Here is a 21,268-nt window from a genome sequence, read left to right on the forward strand (position 1 = left end):
GATTGTCTCCCAGTAGCAAGACACTGTGTGTATATCTCCACAGATAGTCTCCCAGTAGCAAGACACTGTGTGTATATCTCCATAGATTGTCTCCAAGTAGCAAGACACTGTGTTGTATAGCCCCATAGATTGTCTCCCAGTAGCAAGACACTGTGTGTATATCCCCATAGAGTCTCCCAGTAGCAAGACACTGTGTGTATATCCCCATAGATTGTCTCCAAGTAGCAAGACACTGTGTTGTATATCCCCATAGATTGTCTCCCAGTAGCAAGACACTGTGTGTATAGTCCATAGATAGTCTCCCAGTAGCAAGACACTGTGATTATATCTCCATAGATTGTCTCCCAGTAGCAAGACACTGTGTTGTATATCCCCATAGATTGTCTCCCAGTAGCAAGACACTGTGTGTATAGCCCCATAGATTGTCTCCCAGTAGCAAGACACTGTGTGTATTTCCCCATAGATTGTCTCCCAGTAGCAAGACACTGTGTGTATAATCCCCATAGATTGTCTCCCAGTAGCAAGACACTGTGTTGTATATCTCCATAGATTGTCTCCCAGTAGCAAGACACTGTGTGTATATCCCCATAGATTGTCTCCCAGTAGCAAGACACTGTGTGTATATAACCATAGATTGTCTCCCAGTAGCAAGACACTGTGTTGTATATCTCCATAGATTGTCTCCCAGTAGCAAGACACTGTGTGTATATCCCCATAGATTGTCTCCCAGTAGCAAGACACTGTGTTGTATATCCCCATAGATTGTCTCCCAGTAGCAAGACACTGTGTGTATATCCCCATAGATTGTCTCCCAGTAGCAAGACACTGTGTTGTATATCCCCATAGATTGTCTCCCAGTAGCAAGACACTGTGTGTATATCCCCATAGATTGTCTCCCAGTAGCAAGACACTGTGTGTATATCCCCATAGATTGTCTCCCAGTAGCAAGACACTGTGTGTATATCCCCATAGATTGTCTCCCAGTAGCAAGACACTGTGATTATATCCCCATAGATTGTCTCCCAGTAGCAAGACACTGTGATTATATCCCCATAGATTGTCTCCCAGTAGCAAGACACTGTGATTATATCCCCATAGATTGTCTCCCAGTAGCAAGACACTGTGATTATATCCCCATAGATTGTCTCCCAGTAGCAAGACACTGTGTGTATATCCCAATAGATTGTCTCCCAGTAGCAAGACACTGTGATTATATCCCCATAGATTGTCTCCCAGTAGCAAGACACTGTGATTATATCCCCATAGATTGTCTCCCAGTAGCAAGACACTGTGTGTATATCCCCATAGATTGTCTCCCAGTAGCAAGACACTGTGATTATATCCCCATAGATTGTCTCCCAGTAGCAAGACACTGTGATTATATCCCCATAGATTGTCTCCCAGTAGCAAGACACTGTGATTATATCCCCATAGATTGTCTCCCAGTAGCAAGACACTGTGTTGTATAGCCCCATAGATTGTCTCCCAGTAGCAAGACACTGTGATTATATCCCAATAGATTGTCTCCCAGTAGCAAGACACTGTGTTGTATAGCCCCATAGATTGTCTCCCAGTAGCAAGACATTGTGTTGTATATCCCCATAGATTGTCTCCCAGTAGCAAGACACTGTGTGTATATCCCCATAGATTGTCTCCCAGTAGCAAGACACTGTGTTGTATATCTCCATAGATTGTCTCCCAATAGCAAGACACTGTGTGTATATCCCCATAGATTGTCTCCACGTAGCAAGACACTGTGTGTATATCCCCATAGATTGTCTCCCAGTAGCAAGACACTGTGTGTATATCCCCATAGATTGTCTCCCAGTAGCAAGACACTGTGTGTATATCCCCATAGATTGTCTCCACGTAGCAAGACACTGTGTGTATATCCCCATAGATTGTCTCCACGTAGCAAGACACTGTGTGTATATCCCCATAGATTGTCTCCCATTAGCAAGACACTGTGTTGTATATCCCCATAGATTGTCTCCCAGTAGCAAGACACTGTGTGTATATCCCCATAGATTGTCTGCCATTAGCAAGACACTGTGTGTATATCCCCATAGATTGTCTCCCAGTAGCAAGACACTGTGTGTATATCCCCATAGATTGTCTCCACGTAGCAAGACACTGTGTGTATATCCCCATAGATTGTCTCCAATTAGCAAGACACTGTGTGTATATCCCCATAGATTGTCTCCCAGTAGCAAGACACTGTGTTGTATAGCCCCATAGATTGTCTCCCATTAGCAAGACACTGTGTGTATGTCCCCATAGATTGTCTCCCTGGAGCAAGACACTGTGTGTATATCCCCATAGATTGTCTCCACGTAGCAAGACACTGTGTGTATATCCCCATAGATTGTCTCCCAGTAGCAAGACACTGTGTGTATATCCCCATAGATTGTCTCCCAGTAGCAAGACACTGTGTGTATATCCCCATAGATTGTCTGCCATTAGCAAGACACTGTGTGTATATCCCCATAGATTGTCTCCCAGTAGCAAGACACTGTGTGTATATCCCCATAGATTGTCTCCACGTAGCAAGACACTGTGTGTATATCCCCATAGATTGTCTCCAATTAGCAAGACACTGTGTGTATATCCCCATAGATTGTCTCCCAGTAGCAAGACACTGTGTTGTATAGCCCCATAGATTGTCTCCCATTAGCAAGACACTGTGTGTATGTCCCCATAGATTGTCTCCCTGGAGCAAGACACTGTGTGTATATCCCCATAGATTGTCTCCACGTAGCAAGACACTGTGTGTATATCCCCATAGATTGTCTCCCAGTAGCAAGACACTGTGTGTATATCCCCATAGATTGTCTCCCAGTAGCAAGACACTGTGTGTATAGCCCCATAGATTGTCTCCCAGTAGCAAGAAACTGTGTGTATATCCCCAGATTGTCACTGCTTTGTCTGATATAAGTCAAAATATGACCCACTTTCCCTAATGACACATTGTTCATTACGTATGCTAAACACTTTGTGACTCATCAGATAGATATGAGATGAACTAATTAATAGCGACAAATACTGCGACAGGCAAGCCAATCAGGTCAGGATGAATGTAAAAAAACTAATATTATCATATATTTTAATGTTCCGTTTTGATGAGTTTACTTGATGACTCATTGATGCAGAGACAAAACAAATGTCAGAATCACCAGATCAAAGTGTCGGTAGGGTTTGTGAGTGGAGTTAGTGAGTAGTTTTAAGCCGCTTAAAGTAATATCCAATAAGATCATGGTGGGGAACACCAGAAAAGGGCTTCGCACATTGTATCCATGTGGGGAACGAACCAGGGACTTAGGCGTGACAAGCAAACACTTAACCACTGGGCTACCCCACTGCACTTAGTTGGGTCAAGGCGAATTGACAGTGTCAGTGTCAGTGTCAGTGTCAGTGAGTACGGTTTTACGCCGCTTTTAGCAATATTCCAGCAATATCACCGCGGGGGACACCAGAAATGGGCTTCACACATTGTACCCAAGTCGGGAATCGAACCTGGGTCTAAGGCGAACTCAAGAATTGAGAACTAGCCCAACTCTTTGTCAACTGAAGTCACAACTGAAGATGTACCTGTTTAAAGTGTTATGACCGATGATTGACCGTTTTCTTAATGTGCAATGAGCATGCCACTGGTGCTGAATTTAGCATTTTTTTACTGGACTTATTGCTAATTTTGGTCATACAGATATGTAGTCAAGAATTTTCTCTATTTGGATTTGTCTGTATGTGTGCCTGCGGCGAGTGAATTGGTATAAATCATTGTTTGGGGAATTGTCTTCTACTCCTACATTCCGAGGTATTTAACACAGCATTCCTTGCCATAATGTCAAAAACCAAGTCACATAAACACTCAACATTTTTGTGTGAAGAATAAATGTTTCCATTTATAATCCATTTATCTCCATGAATTCTGATGAAAACACACATTGATAATAAAAATACTTTCATAAATTAGCAACCCATGCTTGCCGTAAAAGGCAACTATGCCTGTTGTAAGATGCACTTCGCAAGGTATTAGACCCGTTTAATTACAATATAGATCTTGATTATCGATCAGATCGACTTGACCAGGCGTCGCCATTTTGTTTGAAGCAAATGCAAGTGATATGAGAGGTGAAACCTGATTGGTCAATAGGAGGGACAAAAAGAAGGAACATAACCTGAATAGTGCTATGATCAAGCTTGGAAATTCCAGCTTATTCTCATCTTCCATATAAAAAGTAGAAAAGTAAAACCAGTTATTGCCAGTGGAATTAAAGTTGTGAATTTTAGTTTTCGTGTCCCTGTACAGATACAAAGATAACAAAACTATATTATCTCAAGATTCAGCCTTTCTAACACATTTTAGGCTCACCTGTGCATTTAATGTTGGTAAGAGTCCCAAAAAGAAATGCAAACAAAATAAATAAACTGACATGTCTTTTCATATGACATTTCTGTCCAAACCAACCAGCCAGTATATTTCACAAACAAATTCATGAACCAAGAAATTAACAAAGTCTTGCAGACCTCATAAACAAGATTGTCTGCGTTTCCTCATAAACCAGGAAGTGTATCTGTGGTGTACACTATTAATGCAACCTTAGTGGGCTGGGCTCTGTATCTTGTAACCATGCTAACTGTGTACCAAGATCCAGGAACCACTTTATGTCACGTCCTAAAACATTTGTGATATGTGTGAGGAAAGACAGACAGATGACAACAAAGTCCTGATCTAATCTTCAGATCAATAACCAGTGTTTACTAGCCTGAGACTCAGATAGGTTTATAATACAAACGCAAAAACAACCTGAACTAACCCAATGAATGTTGAGTAGTTTACATGCAAAATATGCACAAAAAATTAAAAAAACAATACTATAACAATGTTCTAAGAAAATACCCAATGTATTCTTTTCAAATAGTGTACCTGTATATAGATATCTATCTGAAACGCAGGCAACAACCCCCAGAAAAGGAAGTAGAAAAAAACTGACATTGATATAGGTGATCGAGTACATCTGATGATATTTTAGACAATCCCCCCAGGACCCGGTTTCAAAAAGTCATTTTAGGGGCATGCCGATTGTAGCTCACATACTTCAACATAGACTTGCATTAGTCATAGCGATAAGATAATTAAAACTCCCATACTTTAACATGGACTTACGCTAGTCGTTGGGATAGGATGATCGTAGCTCCTACACTTTAACATGGACTTACGCTAGTCGTTGGGATAGGATGAACGTAACTCCTATACTTTAACATGGACTTACGCTAGTCGTAGCAATATGATAATTGAAACTCCCATACATTAACATGGACTTATGCCAGTCTTTGTGATAGGATGATCGTAACTCCATACATTAACATGGACTTAGGCTAGTCGTGATAGGATGATCGTAACTCCTATACTTTAACATGGACTTGCATTAGTCGTAGCAATATGATAATTGAAACTCCCATACATTAACATGGACTTACGCCAGTCTTTGTGATAGGATGATCGTAACTCCTATACTTTAACATGGACTTACGCTAGTCGTAGCAATAAGATAATTGAAACTCCCATACATTTACATGGACTTACGCCAGTCTTTGTGATAGGATGATCGTAACTCCATACATTAACATGGACTTAGGCTAGTCGTGATAGGATGATCGTAACTCACAAACTTTCACTAAAGTGTCACACATCAGTACAGAAATAAAGCAGCTTCTCAAAATAGAACATTTAAAATACATATACATACACAATGTATGCAGAGTACGTATCAATGGCATACGTCAAGACATACATAGTTCCATGCCACAAACCACATACACAGCCTACATGCTGCAATACATCCACGTCACACATACATCCATTTAACCATTTTGATGAGGACACGCTATTGTTGTTGCAGTTGATTCTGAGCCAGGAATTAAACGACTGTGACCTTACAACTCCAGGCAAAAAACTCAACTGTCACATCTTCTCATTTGCAAAACATTTTTGACTTCCTGTTCATAAGTGAATATTTAATTCCATAAATAATGTATTAAGTGTTCATAACACTGTGACTAAACTGCTACATATATAATATTATTCTGGAAATTTTGCGACAACACAAACCCACAATGCATCACGCTGTACAGGGTCAACCGATCAGATAGTTTGGTATTTGACCTCGGCCAACTACTGATGAACCTGATGAAATATATCATACAAAACCCTAAGTAGTATGACTCACCGAGAGCTGTCACACTCACTTCCAAGTAATTCAAAATAAAACTACATATCTCAAAGTAGGTAAAAACTGCTTTAAAAACTTTAAGTTGTATTTTACTTCCTGAAAGGAAAATTTGAGAAAAGTTAAGCAATGTTATAATACCACAGACACATTGCAACGTGTTTGTGACCACAGAAAATAAAATATATAATATACAGATGGGCCCTTAACCAGCCTGTCACATCTCGTCAGGTCTCGACTTTTAACACCCAGTAACCATGGCAACTTCTAATTATCTACCATCAGTTTGATCCAAAAAAAACTTGACAAGGAGCAGTCAATTATTCCAGCCCACACTATGAAACTACAGCCTTCTTAGGTCCAAACATAATTCTCATAGTCTCACGTATTTGAGTTTCTTTTAAAACTGTTTAATTAAAACTTAAATTCTAAACTAATATGACATGGATTTAAAACATTTACAGCTAAAACAGTATCCCTTGGTAATTGTTGGTAACAGTGTTAGAAATTGGCACTTGTCCTGTAGTCCTTGCCAAACTGCCCAATAGTAAAGGTATCCTAAGGACAAGTAGAAATACGCCAATTTTAAAGGTTTTGCTGTGTTATCATTATAAGGACTAGTGGACAAAAACTGTCAGTTTCTAACGCTAGGTCTACCCTTATGCCTTTGTAACATTATGTCAGTTGTTTTGACATTCCATATGCACCAAAACATTCCCTGTAATTGTTTTTCAAAACCAATTAATGTGAAAATGATTTTCTCAAAACTGTTTCAGCTCAAATATCAACTGAATGAAGCCAGCAGGAGGATCACGTTCAAGAGCCACTCACCTGCCAGGTCGCAAGGCTGTAGTCACAATTTGGGTGTCTACACTATCTGTAGACCATGCAAAGGCTATAGTCACACCATCTGTAGACCGTCACAGGGCTGTAGTCACATCGTGGGTGTCTACACCATCTGAGACCGTCACAAGGCTATAGTCACACCATCTGTAGACCGTTACAAGGCTGTAGTCACATTTTGGGTGTCTACATCATCTGTAGACCGTCGCAAGGCTATAGTCACATTGTGGGTGTACACACCATCTGTAGGCCATCACAGGGCTGTAGTCACATTGTGGGTGTCTACACCAACTGTAGGCCGTCACAGGGACCCAACCTGAACCTGACTGGTCACGCCTCACGCAGTGCTGTGACATAAGCTGACAACACATCACAGCTCATGTACTCTACAGCTATACCTGTGTGTACAGGTGACCCAGGGGCAGTTTAGCCTCAGGTCCATTGGCCAAGGTCAGTTACAACAAGGAAGGACTAGTTCTGGTTCAAAGTAACAGGCCTCTGTGTCCAGTCAAACTTTACCCCTCATGAACAGAGTTAATCATTATTATTTTTTTACACCTGATATCACCTCCCATTGGTAACAGATGTTTATGAATATGTACTTTTTATGTTGTGGTAACTTAAAATTGTATGCAGAGCTCCAGATAAGCTTTTGGTGTTGTGGGTATTTTACCCATGCATTTTAAAACCATTGGGTATCAGTAATTCTATCTGGGTATTCAAATTTCTGTTACCCACTAGTTAATACACATGTGGGTATTTAAGTTAAATATTTAAAAACACTATTCATCTAGTCCCTGCAAACTGGTGTCGTGTGGGTTCAAGAACTTTATAGGACTCAAAAATACCACGATACTTCCACAAGAAAGTGTGATGGCAAATGATCACGATGTAACTGTCATCGTGGAGTTTGGCAAGGTTGACGGAAATGCCCGTTTATAATTTCAAAATAAGTTACTGATTTGCTAATTGAATATGCAGGGGTACTTCACAACATTTTGATGATACGCACAAGTTTTATTTTTGTAGCTTATCTGTAATGTTCGTTGCGTATTTGATACGCTTGGATTTTATTTTGCTGCATATTTCTGCATTTCTGATGCGTATTTTATGCAGATACGCTGCTTATCTGGAGTTCTGTGTATGTGAACTAAGTGAGTGAGTGAGTGAGTATGGTTTTACGCCGCTTTTAGCAATATTCCAGCAATATCACGGGGGGGGGACACCAGAAATGGGCTTCACACATTGTACCCATGTCGGGAATCAAACCCGGGTCTTCGGCGTGACGAGCGAACGCTTTAACCACTAGGCTACCCGACCGCCCCCATATGTGAACTAAGAAGGCCAGCTGAAAGGGTTTTGTTCTGGCCCTGGTCTGAATGCTGAAGGGCCAGTCATTATTCACTGGAGATAGCCCTGATGGCCAGTGACAAGATTATTATCCCCCCCCACAAAGTGGAAGGGGGATATAGGAATGTGTGCATCCATCACATTTTGTTTTCCGGAGCAGAACTCACAAGCAATGAGAGATGTCTTAACCAAACTTGACAGAGAGATAGGTCAAGTAGTGAACTGGTGCCTCTTGATAGTTTGGGATTTTTTTTTAAATTATTTTTTTGAGTTTCCATGGCAATGACTTTGACTTAGACTGAAAATGGCATTAGTGCTCCTTTCCGGAGCAGACCTTGAAAACCATAAATATTTCTTCACCAAACTTGGCACATAGATAGGTCTAATGGTAAACTGGTGACTTTTGATAATTTGCGATTTTTAAAAAAAAAAATTTCGAGTTTCCATAGCAACGACTTTGACTTAGACTGAAAATGGTGGTTATTCTCATTTCCGGAGCAGATCTTGAAAACCGTACAATATTTCTTGCCGTGCTCACAACCGCAAGTCATATATGATAGGAGTATTTCACGCTTGTTATACATGTTCCCCTGCATGTGGCACGAGTGGAAAAAAGGCATTTCATCAGCTGAATGGGTTTGTCACAAATATAAACACACCTTCACCTCTACAGGGTGTGAGGTCACCATGGTCGCACATGATAGAACACAAATACAAACACACCTGCGCCTCTACAGAGTGTGAGGTCACCATGGTCGCACATGAAAGACCACAAATACAAACACACCTGGACTCTACAGAGTGTGAGGTCACCACGATCGCACATGATAGAACACAAATACAAACACACCTGCGCTTCTAAAGTGTGTGAGGTCACCATGGTCGCACATGATAGAACACAAATACAAACACACCTGCGCTTCTAAAGGGTCACCATGGTCGCACATGATAGAACACAAATACAAACACACCTGCGCCTCTACAGGGTGTGAGGTCACCATGGTCGCACATGATAGAACACAAATACAAACAGACCTGGCCTCTACAGTGTGTGAGGTCACCATGGTCGCACATGATAGAACACAAATACAAACACACCTGCGCCTCTACAGGGTGTGAGGTCACCACGGTCTCACATGATAGAACACAATTACAAACACACCTGCGCCTCTACAGGGTGTGAGGTCACCACGGTCTCACATGATAGAACACAAATACAAACACACCTGCGCCTCTACAGGGTGTGAGGTCACCACGGTCGCACATGATAGAACACAAATACAAACACACCTGCGCCTCTACAGGGTGTGAGGTCACCACGGTCGCACATGATAGAACACAAATACAAACACACCTGGCCTCTACAGGGTGTGAGGTCACCACGGTCGCACATGATAGACCACAATTACAAACACACCTGCGCCTCTACAGGGTGTGAGGTCACCACGGTCGCACATGATAGAACACAAATACAAACACACCTGCGCCTCTACAGAGTGAACTCAGAGGTCACCACGGTCGCACATGATAGAACACAAATACAAACACACCTGCGCCTCTACAGGGTGTGAGGTCACCACGGTCGCACATGAGCGACCACAATTACAAACACACCTGCGCCTCTACAGGGTGTGAGGTCACCACGGTCGCACATGATAGACCACAAATACAAACACACCTGGCCTCTACAGGGTGTGAGGTCACCACGGTCGCACATGATAGAACACAAATACAAACACACCTGCGCCTCTACAGGGTGTGAGGTCACCACGGTCGCACATGATAGACCACAATTACAAACACACCTGCGCCTCTACAGGGTGTGAGGTCACCACGGTCTCATATGATAGACCACAATTACAAACACACCTGCGCCTCTACAGGGTGTGAGGTCACCACGGTCGCACATGATAGACCACAATTACAAACACACCTGGCCTCTACAGGGTGTGAGGTCACCACGGTCGCACATGATAGACCACAATTACAAACACACCTGTGCCTCTACAGAGTGAACTCAGAGGTCACCAAGGTCGCACATGATAGAACACAAATACAAACACACCTGCGCCTCTACAGGGTGTGAGGTCACCACGGTCGCACATGATAGAACACAAATACAAACACACCTGCGCCTCTACAGGGTGTGAGGTCACCACGGTCGCACATGATAGACCACAATTACAAACACACCTGCGCCTCTACAGGGTGTGAGGTCACCACGGTCGCACATGATAGAACACAAATACAAACACACCTGGCCTCTACAGGGTGTGAGGTCACCACGGTCGCACATGATAGACCACAATTACAAACACACCTGTGCCTCTACAGAGTGAACTCAGAGGTCACCAAGGTCGCACATGATAGAACACAAATACAAACACACCTGCGCCTCTACAGGGTGTGAGGTCACCACGGTCGCACATGATAGAACACAAATACAAACACACCTGCGCCTCTACAGGGTGTGAGGTCACCACGGTCGCACATGATAGACCACAATTACAAACACACCTGCGCCTCTACAGGGTGTGAGGTCACCACGGTCTCATATGATAGACCACAATTACAAACACACCTGCGCCTCTACAGGGTGTGAGGTCACCACGGTCGCACATGATAGACCACAATTACAAACACACCTGGCCTCTACAGGGTGTGAGGTCACCACGGTCGCACATGATAGAACACAAATACAAACACACCTGGCCTCTACAGGGTGTGAGGTCACCACGGTCGCACATGATAGACCACAATTACAAACACACCTGTGCCTCTACAGAGTGAACTCAGAGGTCACCAAGGTCGCACATGATAGAACACAAATACAAACACACCTGCGCCTCTACAGGGTGTGAGGTCACCAAGGTCGCACATGATAGAACACAAATACAAACACACCTGCGCCTCTACAGAGTGAACTCAGAGGTCACCACGGTCGCACATGATAGAACACAAATACAAACACACCTTCACCTCTACAGGGTGTGAGGTCACACAACGTCACACATGACTGACCACCAATAATCACTTAATCTATATATTCACCTTACCTTCTTTTCACTGCCCTAGATGTAAGCCTCACACACTATCAGAGCTTGAGTCAGTTGTTATGGCCGTGTTACAAACAGGTGAAATAGTCACTATGAGATAACAGTTATAAATAGGAACACTTTGCATCTGACTGACATGTCACATAGCTAATCTTGACTATAGACAAACCACATTTACCACTTTGGTGAAACCCAAGAGCGTGGGCGTGGTGCTGACAAACCTAGAAACATAAATCAGGACGAACTTGGACTCACAGGTTTCTGGTGTGCCCAAAGGTCGAAATTTGCACAGAGAACAGAAGCTCTAGTGCTTACCAAAATCAGAATCATAACAATATTACATAATGTTCAAAACTGTTAAGGACACAACTATAAGAAATTAAACTAGTAGGTTACACATAATGCAACCCGCGAAGATCCGAGGTAGAAAAGGTCTTCAGCAACCCATGCTTGCAGTAAATGGCGACTATGCTTGTCGTAAGAGGCGACTAACAGGATCCCAATTGCATGGATCGATGCTCCTGAAATCAATCACTGGATTGTCTGGTCCAGACTCGTTTATTAACAGACCGGTGTTAAACAACAAACAAACAAACAATAAACACCATATGCTGTCTACCTGCTGGTACAAATTTTTTCAAAACCAATCACCAAAGAACACTTTGACTCATCATAACATAAGCATGATTTATATATTTTACACCATAATGTAACATTATACATGTACATTAGACTGCATCTGACATTACAATCTGCATCAAGGACGATCCAAGCATGAAACAAAGCAGCATCCCTGCTACAGGTATCTCACACCAGCTGTGCCATTACGAGTCATACCATCACACAAGACATGTATTTAATTCCAAATAATCGTGACAGTGACGCTGTGAATGTTATTCCCTACTAGATCAGCTGACTCAGTATTCTTGGTATTTGACATAATGATATTGACAACCCAACAGCTGATACACAATACTGTACTAAAGAACCCAGAGCGAATATCAATTTTTCACATCCAGTTTCAAATTATCTTATCAATTCTGCTCTTAATGCTAGACTGAATTTGACTTTCTTTATCAAGCTCTGTTGATTCAGTGTTAATATGTTGATACAGACCAGCTGACAATACAACAGAGTGAGTGAGTTTGGTTTACGCCACTTCTAGCCTTATTCCATCCCTATCACAGCAGGGGGCACCAGAAATGGGCTTCACACATTGTACCCATGTGGGGAATCGAACCCGGGTCTTAGGTGTGACAAGTGAACACTTTAACCACTGGGCTATCCCACCACTCAACAAGCGATGAGTGAGTGAGTATAGTTTTACACCACAGCAATATTCCAGCAATATCATGACAGGGGCACCAGAAATGGGCTTCACACATTGTACCCATGTGGGGAATCGAACCCGGGTCTTAGGTGTGACAAGTGAACACTTTAACCACTGGGCTATCCCACCACTCAACAAGCGATGAGTGAGTGAGTATAGTTTTACACCACAGCAATATTCCAGCAATATCACCGGGGGGACACCAGAAATGGGCTTCACACATTGTACCCATGTGGGGAATCGAACCCGGGTCTTCGGCGCGACGAGCAAACACTAAAACCACTGGGCTACCCACCGCCCCTACAATATGAAAGGGTGGTCGGGTAGCTCTGTGGTTGAGGTTCTTACCCTGAATAACATGTTCAATTCCAAAAGGGTACAATGTGTAAAACCGATCACTGATGTCACCTGCTTTGGTAGGGATGGAATGTCAAAAGCTTCATAAAACTAAACTCACTTCCTCCCTACCAGCAAGCGAAAATTTCAGTTGATTCTCAACCCCACATCCTTAAATTTCCTAAAACATTATTTTGTTCTTGGATGTTTTATTTAATCTCGTTTTCTTAAATTTTTTAGAATTTGTCACATATTTTAACATAGCACTCCAAGGGCGGATCCAGAATTTTTAAAAGAGAGGGGACTAAAATATCAAAATCCTCTCTCAGATATTATTACTGCCTACAACATACTATATTTGGTTTTCAAAAAGGGGTAGGGGTTTGGGGTCCAGACCCCTGGAAGATCCGGGGTAGAATAGGTCTTCAGCAACCCATGCTTACCTCCCCCCGTGAAGATCCGGGGTAGAATAGGTCTTCAGCAACCCATGCTTGCCGTAAAAGGCGACTATGTTTGTCGTAAAAGGCGACTAACGGGATCGGGTGGTCAGGCTCGCTAACTTGGTTGACGCATGTCATCATATCCCATTTGCGTGGATCGATGCTCATGAGATCAGTCACTGGATGGTCTGGTCCAGACACGATTATTTACAGACCGCCGTCATATAGCTGGAATATTGCTGAGTGCGGTGTTAAACAACAAACAAACAAAACTTTGCTTATCAACAAGAACTGTCACAATACAAGGGAGATAATCTACCCAAACTAAATGTTATCCCGTTGATTATCTCCACATATTAGCAACAAGGGATCCTGAGTTTGATAGGATATAGTTCAACAGACAAACTCTACACAAGATGTGTTGACAAACGAACATCATTATTCCTTTGCTATGCAAAAACAGTCCACATACTTTCCCATGAAGTTCCAAAAAGCTGAAATAACCCGCCTAAGTATTGTCACTCTGTGATAGTTACAGTATTTGCCATTATTAGCACCCATAAGCACCTAAGTGCTTAGAAAATTGATAAATCAGCGTTAGCAATTGGCACTAGTCCTATAGTCCTTGCAACCCGTGAAAATTCAGGGGTAGAATAGGTCTCCAGCAACCCTTGCTTGACGTAAAAGGTGACTATGCTTGTCGTAAAAGGCGACTAACGGGATCGGGTGGTCAGGCTCGCTGACTTGGTTGATGCATGTCATCGATCCCATTTGCGTGGATCGATGCTCATGATATTAATCACTGGATTGTCTGGTCCAGACTCGATTATTTACAGACCGCCGTCATATAGCTGGAATATTGCTGAGTGCGGCGTTAAACAACAAACCAACCAACCAACCTATAGTCCTTGTCAAACTGCCCAATAGTTGCGGTATCCTAAGGACCAGTAGAAATTTGGCCTTTTTAAGAGTTTATGTTATCATTGTAAGGAACAATGGGCTGAAACTGTAAGTTTCTATCACTGTCAAGGGATCGTTTTATTAAAACTATAAACAACAGGTCAAATGAATTTTCGGAGAACGAGTGGATGTGAACAAATTTTGTTCAAACGTTGGTGAAACGGAAAAAAATGATTACAGTCACAAAGCAATTAAATACCCATTCTCGTATATATAGAGATATCAGTGTAGCATTAATAGTAATGTCAATACTGCATCGACACTAAGTTCTGAATATCAATACTGAATTTGTAATTCACTGCCACAGAAACATTTACATTTAATAAGTCAATGGCAAAAGTCAATTCATGATTGGATGAATATATATGATCTGGCCATTGAACTTTGCAAAAAGCGCTTGACGAAGTCACTATAGCTGCTGACAGCTCTGTTCCCCTATGATACAGAAAGTATGATGCAAAGACATGCTGCTCAGAATTTTAATTACAATTTTTGATGGCTGTGCATAGTTGTATTAAATCGATGTCTTAAGTAGGATTAATCGTTACTATTTACTTTTAATTTATGAATATATAACACATGAGACACCTTGCTCAGCATTTCTATCGGTCAAAAGACTGACCAGTTAAACAATTCATCTGTCAAATTGAAATTATTATCAGTCTATGACCGGTGACCGACAACCATCTGAAACTCTGTGTAAGGCAGAAAATTCAATTTCATGCAAGATAAGAGTTCATATTTAGAATATTATTGCGAGTCAACGTTAGAAATTGGCTTTATTCCTACAGACTTGCCAAACTGCCCAATAATTAAGGTCTAGTAGAAATTTGTCCTTTTTAAGCATTGTTAAGGGTTTTGCTATATGTTATAATTATAACATTTAAAGACTAGTGGATTAAAACTGTCAGTTTCTGTTGCTGTATAAACATACAGAACAATTCACCTTATTAATTATTCGATATTATACAATTATAGATATATCCATAATATTCAAGGCATATAAATAATTACCGTATTCGACATAATAAGCGCCCACGGCGATATTTGCTTGTATATTGGTTTGTGAACAATCCCATTTAGCACCCCTTCCGATTGATCAATGTACACAAGACTTATTTATTCGCGTATAATACGCACTCGTGTGTTATATGCATTCTTAATTATGGGCAATTAAATTCTGGAAAAATATATCAGTCGTATATCAACATTTCAGTCTGTCAGCATAAACCACGAAACTTATCTTTCAACTCTGTTTTTTCCACCAAAATAATATTCTAATAAGAGCCCCATATTTCTAATTTTGAGAGCGCCCCGGGCGCTTATTACGTTGATTACGGTAATTTTAAGGGTCCTTGCTGGCAATATGAGGGTCCTGTTAAGTAATGAAATGGTGTAGTGTCTGTAAGCTTAGATCATTACTTTAGATCCTGGAGAGAATCAATGATCATGTGGACAGTGGTCATGATTGATGGATGACATGACAGACACCCACAACTGCTCTTTTTTCGATGTAGGTACAATGAATATTAAATATTGTCCATCCCTTTGCATGCAGTATATTTTTTTCTGTGTCCATTATCTACGTGTGTGTGTACTGCACATTTGTTAGTCGTAAAACCCTGTATATTGTGATACCTCTGAGTCGATGTAGTGATACTAAATTTAATCAATGACACCCCTATTGTGAAATTCCATGCAGTTTGAAGAGGTACAACACCTGTTGAAGGCAGATTCTAGTGCAAGGCCTTTCCCAGTGTGTGAACAGATGCTGAACCATGTCTATAGCCTGGCAAGGTTTTGTGAAACCATTTGTCACACATGGCCAGGTATGTTTGTCTATTTTTTCTCGGTCTCCGAGAATGGGAGATAATCAATCTTACCAGAAATGCATATTCACATTATCTAACCACATGAAGTGTCATAAAATCTCTCTGCCATGCAGACTGCTGAGAGAGAACATGTTTAGAGGTGATGTCCATCAGGAACATTAGTGTTTGTTTGTTTGTTTGTTTGTTTGTTGAATGCCGCACTCAGCAATATTCCAGCTATATGACGGCAGTCTGTAAATAATCGAGTCTGGACCAGACAATCCAGTGATTGACATCGACAGCATCGATCCACTCAATTGGGATACGATGACATTCATCAACCAGGTGAGCGACCCTGACCAAATGATCCTGTTAGTCGCCTCTTACGACAAGCATAGTCGCCATTTACAGCAAGCATGGGTTGCTGAAGACCGATTCTACCCCGGATCTCACAGGGGTGTGTATGGGCAAAATATTTGTGTTGCAATATATATAATATCATCTCTGTATGCACTAGACCACACAGGCGGTCTCTCAGAGCTAGGACAGACACACAGTTGGGTATACTCACCATAGTAGAAGTTGTGCAGATGATTGGTGTTCTTGACAAGCACCTCCAGCTGTGCAGACAACATGTGATCATGGAGACTGTCTCGCAGCCACGTGATCCCCTTCCCCGAGTCCTCGCAGGTCTGAGACAGCTTGTTGAGCCGCTCGATGCTCGGTGCCAGGACTGGACTCAGCCATTTCAGTCCTTGCACAAAGTCCCAGAAGTCGGAGTCACTGGGAAAGTGGCTCTGTAACACAAGCATCAAATTAGGCCTTACGTTATCAATTTGGGCCTTACAAGATCAATTTATCCTCAAGTTGGGACTACATCATCAAATTAGGCCTTATGTCATCAACTTAGGCCTACTATCATCAAGTTAGGACTACATCATCAAATTAGGCCTTATGTCATCAACTTAGGCCTACTATCATCAAGTTAGGACTACATCATCAAATTAGGCCTTATGTCATCAACTTAGGCCTACTATCATCAAGTTAGGACTACATCATCAAATTAGGCCTTATGTCATCAACTTAGGCCTACTATCATCAAGTTAGGATTACATCATCAATTTTGGCCTACTATCATCAATTTAGGACAACATCATCAATTTAGGATCCAACGACCTTAAAAATAGAAAATTCAGAAGAAGAAAAAGTCAAAACAACAAGGGCTTCTTTTCATCGGCGGTAGAGATCTATTTGAAAAAAAAACTATAATGAAATACTACTGTCCAGTTTGAAAATAATAACTAACAGAAAGGGAAAACATTAAAAACATTCTTGTCTTTTTCAAGCTGAACTCACTACAAACTTGGAGGACCAGTGAAGTGGCCTGTAAAACATCAAATGTGGGCCTAGTAACTGATAGGTGCACAATGGCCTGCATCCTATCAAATCTGGGCCTGGTGACTGATAGGTGTGCAATGGCCTGTAAAACATCAAGAATGTAGACAACTACAATGGTACAATGACACCACCATTCAGGTCACAGCACAGTGCTAGTTTCCCCGGCACAGATACTGGTTGGGGGCCAGCAAGTTATTACTGACACAGATACTGGTTGGGGGCCAGCAAGTTATTACTGACACAGATACTGGTTGGGGGCCAGCAGGTTATTACTGACACAGATACTGGCTGGGGGCCAGCAAGTTATTACTGACACAGATACTGGCTGGGGGCCAGCAAGTTATTACTGACACAGAAACTGGTTGGGGGCCAGCAAGTTATTACTGGTACAGATACTGGCTGGGGGCCAGCAAGTTATTACTGACACAGATACTGGTTGGGGGCCAGCATGTTATTACTGACACAGATACTGGCTTGGGGCCAGCAAGTTATTACTGACACAGATACTGGTTGGGGGCCAGCAAGTTATTACTGACACAGATACTGGCTCGGGTCCAGCAAGTTATTACTGACACAGATACTGGTTGGGGGCCAGCAAGTTATTACTGGCACAGATACTGGTTGGGGACCAGCAAGTTATTACTGACACAGATACTGGTTGGGGGCCAGCAAGTTATTACTGACACAGATACTGGTTGGGGGCCAGCAAGTTATTACTGACACAGAAACTGGTTTGGGGCCAGCAAGTTATTACTGACACAGATACTGGTTGGGGGCCAGCAAGTTATTACTGGCACAGATACTGGTTGGGGGCCAGCAAGTTATTACTGATACAGATACTGGTTGGGGGCCAGCAAGTTATTACTGACACAGATACTGGTTGGGGGCCAGCAAGTTATTACTGACACAGATACTGGTTGGGGGCCAGCAAGTTATTACTGAAACAGATACTGGCTGGGGGCCAGCAAGTTATTACTGGCACAGATACTGGTTGGAGGCCAGCAAGTTATTACTGACACAGATACTGGTTGGGGGCCAGCAAGTTATTACTGATACAGATACTGGTTTGGGGCCAGCAAGTTATTACTGGCACAGATACTGGTTGGGGGCCAGCAAGTTATTACTGGCACAGATACTGGTTGGGGGCCAGCAAGTGATTACTGATACAGATACTGGTTGGGGGCCAGCAAGTTATTACTGATACAGATACTGGTTGGGGGCCAGCAAGTTATTACTGACACAGATACTGGTTGGGGGCCAGCAAGTTATTACTGACACAGATACTGGTTGGGGGCCAGCAAGTTATTACTGATACAGATACTGGTTGGGGGCCAGCAAGTTATTACTGATACAGATACTGGTTGGGGGCCAGCAAGTTATTACTGGCACAGATACTGGTTGGGGGCCAGCAAGTTATTACTGGCACAGATACTGGTTGGGGGCCAGCAAGTGATTACTGATACAGATACTGGTTGGGGGCCAGCAAGTTATTACTGGCACAGATACTGGTTGGGGGCCAGCAAGTGATTACTGATACAGATACTGGTTGGGGGCCAGCAAGTTATTACTGATACAGATACTGGTTGGGGGCCAGCAAGTTATTACTGACACAGATACTGGCTGGGGGCCAGCAAGTTATTACTGATACAGATACTGGTTGGGGGCCAGCAAGTTATTACTGACACAGATACTGGTTGGGGGCCAGCAAGTTATTACTGACACAGATACTGGTTGGGGGCCAGCAAGTTATTACTGAAACAGATACTGGTTGGGGGCCAGCAAGTTATTACTGGCACAGATACTGGTTGGGGGCCAGCAAGTTATTACTGACACAGATACTGGCTGGGGGCCAGCAAGTTATTACTGGCACAGATACTGGTTGGGGGCCAGCAAGTTATTACTGACACAGATACTGGTTGGGGGCCAGCAAGTTATTACTGACACAGATACTGGTTGGGGGCCAGCAAGTTATTACTGACACAGATACTGGTTGGGGGCCAGCAAGTTATTACTGATACAGATACTGGTTTGGGGCCAGCAAGTTATTACTGGCACAGATACTGGTTGGGGGCCAGCAAGTTATTACTGGCACAGATACTGGTTGGGGGCCAGCAAGTGATTACTGATACAGATACTGGTTGGGGGCCAGCAAGTTATTACTGACACAGATACTGGTTGGGGGCCAGCAAGTTATTACTGATACAGATACTGGCTGGGGGCCAGCAAGTTATTACTGATACAGATACTGGTTGGGGGCCAGCAAGTTATTACTGATACAGATACTGGTTGGGGGCCAGCAAGTTATTACTGACACAGATACTGGTTGGGGGCCAGCAAGTTATTACTGACACAGATACTGGTTGGGGGCCAGCAAGTTATTACTGACACAGATACTGGTTGGGGGCCAGCAAGTTATTACTGAAACAGATACTGGCTGGGGGCCAGCAAGTTATTACTGGCACAGATACTGGTTGGGGGCCAGCAAGTTATTACTGACACAGATACTGGCTGGGGGCCAGCAAGTTATTACTGGCACAGATACTGGTTGGGGGCCAGCAAGTTATTACTGGCACAGATACTGGTTGGGGGCCAGCAAGTTATTACTGACACAGATACTGGCTGGGGTCCAGCAGCTCGGACGACTTCATCACACTGCACTATGTGATGCTCTGATGCAACTGACACATCTACATTTGCTAATGAGACAAACACAATTTAGAAATAATAGTTTCATCTCGCTTTTGTTGGTAGTCATTCATTTGACATTTCAGGCAATTGAGATGTTCAGATAGGCGTGTGTGTGTTTGTTGTTTAACGTCGCACTCAGCAATACTCCAGCTATACGACGGCGGTCTGTAAACAATCGAGTCTGGACCAGACAATCCAGTGATTGACATCATGAGGATCTATCCACGCAATTGGGATACGATGACATTCAGCAACCAAGACAGCGAGCCTGACCATCTGAACCTGTTAGTCGCCTTTTACGGCAAGCATGGGTTGCTGAAGACCTATTCTACCCAAGATCTACACGGGTTACGCAGATTATCTGGAGCTCTTGAGCATGTCAAGTCGTATCCAGGGACGATATAACTGCTGGCCTGTTGAACCGTGGCCAGTTAAAATTACAAAGGGTTTGCTGAAACGTAAAGTAGATGGCCCGTCTGGCTAGTCTAAATTACACCCCTTCTCTGTGTATGTTTAATATTTTTAACTGGACACTGCTTAAAGAGAAAATATTTAGGGGATGACGCCATGTGAATGGTTACCTCAAAGAAAGATAAATGTTGATGATCTTGGTAGCATGACAACCAGCCAGTTTGTAATGTTGTGTACAACAACATCTTTATTTGCTCATAAATCACCACGGAATGAGGCAAATGGAAGGCAAGATTTAACCTCAGAGTGCAGGAAATGGCATTTTAGGGTTGAGGAATCATGAGTATGTCAGAGCCCTGTAGGTGGCTGCGTGACTTCAGGTTCGGCCTCTTCACGGCCTCCACCATTTAGTTGT

At 42.6% G+C, this 21,268-nt stretch overlaps 1 protein-coding gene across 3 annotated transcripts in view; it reads right to left on the minus strand.

The window, feature by feature from the left end:
- The window catches only part of LOC124151283 (run domain Beclin-1-interacting and cysteine-rich domain-containing protein-like), an 86,780-nt gene that overhangs the window by 56,476 nt on the left and 9,036 nt on the right, over nt 1–21,268 (minus strand). For all 3 annotated transcript variants that reach the window (XM_048383311.1, XM_048383312.1, XM_048383310.1), the window contains exon 3: nt 16,928–17,153. In XM_048383311.1, the coding sequence (XP_048239268.1) occupies nt 16,928–17,153 (226 nt within the window). The remainder of the gene's footprint in view (nt 1–16,927; nt 17,154–21,268) is intronic.

This window comes from Haliotis rufescens, unplaced genomic scaffold (assembly GCF_023055435.1).
Source record: "Haliotis rufescens isolate VD_foot unplaced genomic scaffold, xgHalRufe1.0.p SCAF_47, whole genome shotgun sequence".
In the NCBI taxonomy this organism is placed as follows: Eukaryota; Metazoa; Mollusca; class Gastropoda; order Lepetellida; family Haliotidae; genus Haliotis; species Haliotis rufescens.